This window comes from Orycteropus afer, unplaced genomic scaffold (assembly GCF_000298275.1).
Source record: "Orycteropus afer afer isolate SDZICR_OR568_19922 unplaced genomic scaffold, OryAfe1.0 scaffold00368, whole genome shotgun sequence".
Taxonomy (NCBI): Eukaryota; Metazoa; Chordata; class Mammalia; order Tubulidentata; family Orycteropodidae; genus Orycteropus; species Orycteropus afer.
In genome coordinates, this window is record NW_006921955.1 from 490,834 (window position 1) to 497,211 (window position 6,378).

Here is a 6,378-nt window from a genome sequence, read left to right on the forward strand (position 1 = left end):
ATGATATAAATTTTAAGAAAAATTTTCTTCATTTGGTAATCACTGATCATATATATGACTAGAGGTATATATGTGGAATTTCATTCTAGACAAGAACAGGAAGTAAAAAGAATTAAAGGAAAATAAACTAGGCTTTCCTTTGACCTTTGAATAAAGGCAATAAATCCCTGATACTGAGTGAGTGACTCTTTAGAGTGGCCCCTCATAAACACCTATAGGACAGACAGGCATGGGTTCAGAGAAACAAATAAAATGAAAAGAGATTTTTTTACTGAAATCTTGCCAGAGATGGCAGTCCTACTATAATCCTATACATTCTGTTGAAAAGAGCCTGCAAAGATTGCTGTCACCTTTACTCAGGAGTTATTAAAGGAAAGCTATCCTTTCTCCCACAGAAATGACTTTCTATTTGAGCATCAAAGCTCAGACTCCAAATAACCTTGAGAGTTAGTTACACATCATTTGCAGAAAAGTATTTTACGTCTCACCTTGTTCTAATGTACAAAGAAAATGAATGGACAAAAAGGAAGCAGAAGGAGAAAGAGGAAGACAGAAGGAGTAGAAGAGGGCCACTGAAGGATGCTGTCGTCTCTCCTTCAACACCATGAGGTCGTGTGGTATGGCTCCTCCGTGGCTCTCATAGGCAGCATTTGCAAAATCGTCCTTCTGCCAAGTTTACAGCTCAGTGCACTGATTGCCAGGATCCTCAAAGGAAGAAAGTTCCCAGATACTGCTGTCTTGCAGCAGTGGCTCAATGTCTTCATCAGTGTCCCGTACTGAGATGTTGGTCAGGCTGCTGTTATGTTTGTGAATTCCACTGGCTTTACTGTATTCAGGAATAAATAAAGCAACCACAAAAGACATAAGAACTACACATGCCCCAAATAAAAATGGCGGGCCTGGGATGACAGCTCCCTGATGGGTATGGGAAACAAATGGAGATGAAGAATTCAGTTAGTTTTTCCAATCCAAAATTAGTCCAGGATGACCCAAAAGAGCACACCAAGAAAAAGTGAATCATGGTAATCTCAAAAACCATTGTCTTTTTAAATGAAAAGGTAAGTTCTAACAGAGCTAGTGTTTGGAATATGAAAAGGGGCAAATTAATCACTGCTCTTTGTATCACTTCTAAATAGTGTAAACCAGACCTGTAAAGCATATAAATGACAGCTGTTTATCACTAATCCTATCCTATGATTTCAGATCATCCACTTCTGTACATGAACATTAATTCCAGATTTTTTAAGAAATCTATACCAATTATCACTTAGATGGAAAAAGAGAGAAAATTTCTAGCTCAATATATAAGATGAATTTTAGGTCATTTCATATTTTCTTTTGTCTGGACTTAGCCAGCAGACAGCACTCTGAATAAAGTTAAAATAAATCTTTTACATAAGATACTCAGGAATCACTGAACACAGTACTTACTATTGTCCAATACAACAATCATATTACACAAATACGGTCAGAAGGTTTTGCTATAATCTCACATTCCCACTATTATAAAATGAGATTTATTACCAATTTACCTGCATGGCAATGTTGTTAGAATTCAATTCTGGCTCCATTTCAGTCAGTTCAACATGGAACATATAGAATATGAAGCCATACAGTGCAGGGCCCAGACCATTGCACAGTCCTCTTATTCCAGTTATGATCCCTTGGGCAACTCCTACATTAGAACAAAGAGAAGCATGGGAGACAGTCTTCTCAGTAAAGCATCTCAAGATTTGGACTTAACAGTACTTTCTTCCAAGCCATTAACATATTCATTCAGCTAACTGGATAAAAGCATGTTGAGGAAAGTAGATTAGGAAGACTTAGGATATGTTCATTCATGAAGACTTAGAATATGTTCATTCATTCCACAAATGTTTTCTTGGGTGTTACTATGTCCTTTTAATGTCCTCACTCTGTTCCAAGATCTAAAATGATATGAAATGATAGTGATGCTTCTGAAATCCCTAGGGGGCAGAATTCCTCCAGAATAGTAACATCTGCCTATAAATGGAGAATATTAAAAAGCAAAACTTTAATATTCCCTACTTGCAGGTAATTTCCACTTTTGTGCTGAGATTTCCCTGCTCTGTTCATTTAATAGTGCTTTAATAACATCCTGCCAATATAGGAGCACAAAGCTATCCTTACTATTACATAGGTTTTCTGGCTGCTGGACATGCTTCCTGGGCAGCATCTTTCTGATGACCTGTATTGAAAAATCCCAGATGTGCTAATTTCTAATTATGTTTGTGTTTCTAAAGTGGCAGGTAAAAAATTAGATTGAACAATATGAAATGGATGTTTTTTAAGTCAGAAATGGTCAAATACTGACAACTTGATATAATTCAACCTACTACATGTATCCTAATAATTCTGTATGTTGACACTTAAAAACATCTGTACTGGTATCCATGAGTATAAAAATATAAAAATAGCCAAAGAAAATTTGTGTCCTGAGGAACAGGAGGCACAGAGAGTGTATGTCAGATACCAAAAGAGTGCTAGTTCTCATTATATGTATCCCAATTAACACACTTGACACCTCCTCAAAAACGTAAGGTTACCATGGACTAACAGGGTGAATTCTCACACCTAGAGGTGCTCACTTATGTTGTTGCTGTTGTTGTTATGTGCCGTAGAGTCGGCCACAACTCATAGCGACCCCTCCTTGGGTTTCTGAGGCAGTATCACTACGGAAGTAGATTGCCCCAACTTCCTTCCGAGGAGTGGCTGAATTCTCACACCTAGAGGTGCTCACTTATAAGTGACACTATTTGAAAATGCATATGAATAATTGGGTAATTTCTGATGTGGAAAAATAAGTATAATGAATAAACTATCTTTTCCAATCTAGGTTTTCACTGGAACTTTTTAAAGGGCTATTCAGAATTAAAAAAAAAAAAAAAAAAAAATCCCTCTGAATTAAGGTGAGCCATTAGGAAATGCAGAAAGAAAGGATTAACAGGAACTGCCAGATAGGGAAGCCAGAGGCATGAGAAAAAAATGAATTAAGAGAGTACTGTACTACTTTCTACATTGTGTTAGACTGGGTTCTCTAGAGAAACAAGACCAGTAAAGCTTAAATATATATATTGAGAGAGAGAGAGAGAAATTTATCTTAGGAAAATGGCTCACACACTTATAGAAGCTGGCAAGTCCAAAGTTCTTGAATCAAATGTCAAGCTGGAGGCTTTACCCAACTCTTGCAGCTGCAGGGGCTGAAGAGCTCAAGGTTGGCAGGCAGTGTACTAGCTGTTGACTCCCACAAATGAGAAATCCAAGATCTCCAGGCTGAATGGTGGATTGTTCGTCACAGACAGCTGTAGGCAGCACAACAGAATCCCGATCCATAGAGGAATGTCTCTTTTCCCAGGATGTCCATAGATATACTGGAAGCAGGACAAACCCCTAGCAAAACTCCCTTTCAACAGACTGGCTGCTCAAAACATAATCATCTGATCCCATTATGGAAATAACCACATCACAACAGCTTAAGCCACACAGAATTGTGGTCCAGCCAAGTTGACATACAGCTCCAACTATCACAGTCCAACCCTTGTCAACTTAGCAGTTGTACACATCTTCTTAACCATATATAATCTCTAAATAAGGACAATTACAGAGTCATATTTGGGCCTAACATGATACGCTAACACACGCACAACCAAAATGCATTAACCTTATTTACATTTCACAGTTCGTAACAGAAGGAAACAAAAATATTTGATGCACATAAACAATGAAGAAATATAACAATTATATTCCTAGTTTCTGCAGCTGGTCATGTGGTCATAGCTGATATTCAGAACTACCTTCTTCCACCACCCATTCTGTATTTCCCTTGCCCTCAGCAAGCACCTTAGCTGTTCATGGTTTTTTTGCCTGGTGGGGTTACCCAAACCTTCATCCTGAAGGGTCATATCACAATTGGGTTGCTGTAATTTTCCATTGACTTTAAACACAGGGCATGGGAGTACTAAGAGACATCCTAAAGACTCTCCTGTATTCCAGACATATTCGTCTTTACCTCCATTATGTAAAGCCAACCCAATTTCCCCTTGGTAATCAAGAGCTATCATACTAGATAGTACATAATCCCCTTCTTTGTTTCTTGATCCAGAGGCATGAGGAAGCCAAAATGGCCAGGTGGCATTCTTAATTTCCAGTTCAATGGAATCAGTATTGTCTCCAGGTAGGAGTGTTCTTCCCTTTGGGACTAAAATCTCCAGACCCACAGAGCATAGGGTAGCAGGGACAGGAAGCAAAAATTTTTTCAGTGGGTCACTAGAGTAATAGTGAGTGGTACCACTCCTGTTTCCAGCCCTTGGTTCCTGGACCCGTGAATCCTGGCTATTGGAGAAACAGAACCATATATTGGATGCTGGTTTAGAGCATATACAGACTCCTGGAGAACATTGTCCCAACCCTTCAAGGTATCGCCACCTACCTGGAGCCATAATTGTGTTTTCAGAAGGCCATTCCATTTTTCTATCAAGCCAGCTGCTTCAGGATGATGGGTAACATGGTATGACCAGTGAATTCCATGAGCAGAAGCCCATTGCTGCACTTCATTTGCTGTCAAGTGAGTCCCTTGATCCAAAGCAATGCTGTGTGGGATACCATGACGGTGGATAAAGCATTCTGTAAATCCACAGATGGTAGTTGTGGCAGAAGCATTGCATGCAGGGAAGGCGAATCCATATCCAGAATAAGTATCTATTCCACTAAGAACAACATGCTGTCCCTTCCATAATTGAAGTGGTCCAAAGCAATCAACCTGCCACCAGGTTGCTGGCTGATCACCCCAAGGAATGGTTCCATATCGTGGACTCGGTGTTAGTCTCTGCTGCTGGCAGACTGGGTACTCAGCAGTGGCGGTAGCCAAATCAGCCTTGGTTAAGTGGGAGTCCATGTTACTGAGCCCATGCACAACCTCCATCCCTGCCACCATGGCCACTCTGATCATGAGCCCATTGAGCAATGACAGGAGTAGCTGGGGAAAAAGGATGGCTGCTTGCCACTGAATGTGTCATCCTATCCATCTACTTGTTAAAGTCCTCCTCTGCCAAGGTTACCTTTTGGTGGGCATTCATGTGAGACACAAATAGCTTTACTCATTTGGCCCATTCAGAGAGATCTATCCACATACCTCTTCCCCATACATCCTTATCACCAATCTTCCAATCATGCTCCTTCCAAGTCCCAGCCCATCCAACTAAGCCATTAGCCACAGCCCATGAATCTGTATATAATTGCACATCTAGCCATTTCTTATTCCATGTGAAGTGAACAGTCATATGCATGGCTTGAAGTTCTGCCCATTGGGAGGACTTCCCTTCACCACTGTCCTTTAAGGAAGTCCCAGAAAGGGGCTGCAGTGCTGCTGCTGTCCACTTATAAGTGCTGCCTGCACATTGCACAGAACCATCTATAAACCAGGCATGAGTTTTCTATTCCTTAGTCAACTGATCATAAAGAACTCCTCATGAGGCCATAGGTGCAGACTGGGAGAGGGAAGGTAATGTGACTGGAGTGGAGACCATAGGCATTTGGGCACTTCCTCATTCAACTTACTTGTGCCTTCAGGTCCTGCTCGAGCCCAATTTCTGATATACCGCTTCCATTTAATGATGGAGTGCTGCTGTGCATGGCCAATTTTATGACTCTGTGGGTCAGACAACACCCAGTTCATGATGGGCAGCTCAGTCTCTACCAAAGCCCAGTAACAAGCCAAAAGCTGTTTCTCAAAAGGAGAGTAGTTATCTGCAGAGGATGGCAGGGCTTTGCTCCAAAACCCCAAGGGTCTGCGTTGCGATTCACCAATAGGGACCTGCCAAAGACTCCAAACAGCATCTCTATCTACTACAGACACTTCAAGCACCATTGGATCAGCCGGATCATATGGCCCAAGTGACAGAGCAGCCTGCATGGCAGCCTGAACCTGTTGCAGAGCCTTCTGTTGTTCTGGGCTCCACTCAAAACTAGCAGCTTTGCGAGTCACTTGATAAACAGACTGCCGCAACACACCCAAATGAGGGATATATTGCCTCCAAAATCCAAAGAGACCCACCAGACGTTATGCCTCCTTTTTAGTTGTGGGGGAAGCCAGATACAATAACTTATCCTTCACTTTAGTAGGAATATCTCGACATGCCCCAAACCATTGGACCCCTAAAAATTTCAATGAGGTGGAAGGTGCCTGAATTTTTGTTGGGTTAATCTCCCAACCTCTAGCATGCATATGTCTCACCAATAAGTCTACAGTCATCGATACTTCTTAACTAGGTCCAATCAGCATAATGTCATCAATATAATGGACCAGTGTGATGTCTTGTGGAAGGGAAAGGCAATCAAGATCCCTACAGACTAAATTAT

At 41.1% G+C, this 6,378-nt stretch overlaps 1 protein-coding gene across 1 annotated transcript in view; it reads right to left on the reverse strand.

Moving 5' to 3' along the window:
• Positions 1–675: 675 nt before the first annotated feature.
• The window catches only part of MFSD14B (major facilitator superfamily domain containing 14B), a 229,939-nt gene continuing 224,236 nt past the window's right edge, over positions 676–6,378 (reverse strand). Inside the window, exons 11-12 of the mRNA XM_007953001.2 lie at positions 1,533–1,675; positions 676–915 (exon numbers count right to left, since the gene is read on the reverse strand). Of these exons, the coding sequence (XP_007951192.1) occupies positions 676–915; positions 1,533–1,675 (383 nt within the window). The remainder of the gene's footprint in view (positions 916–1,532; positions 1,676–6,378) is intronic.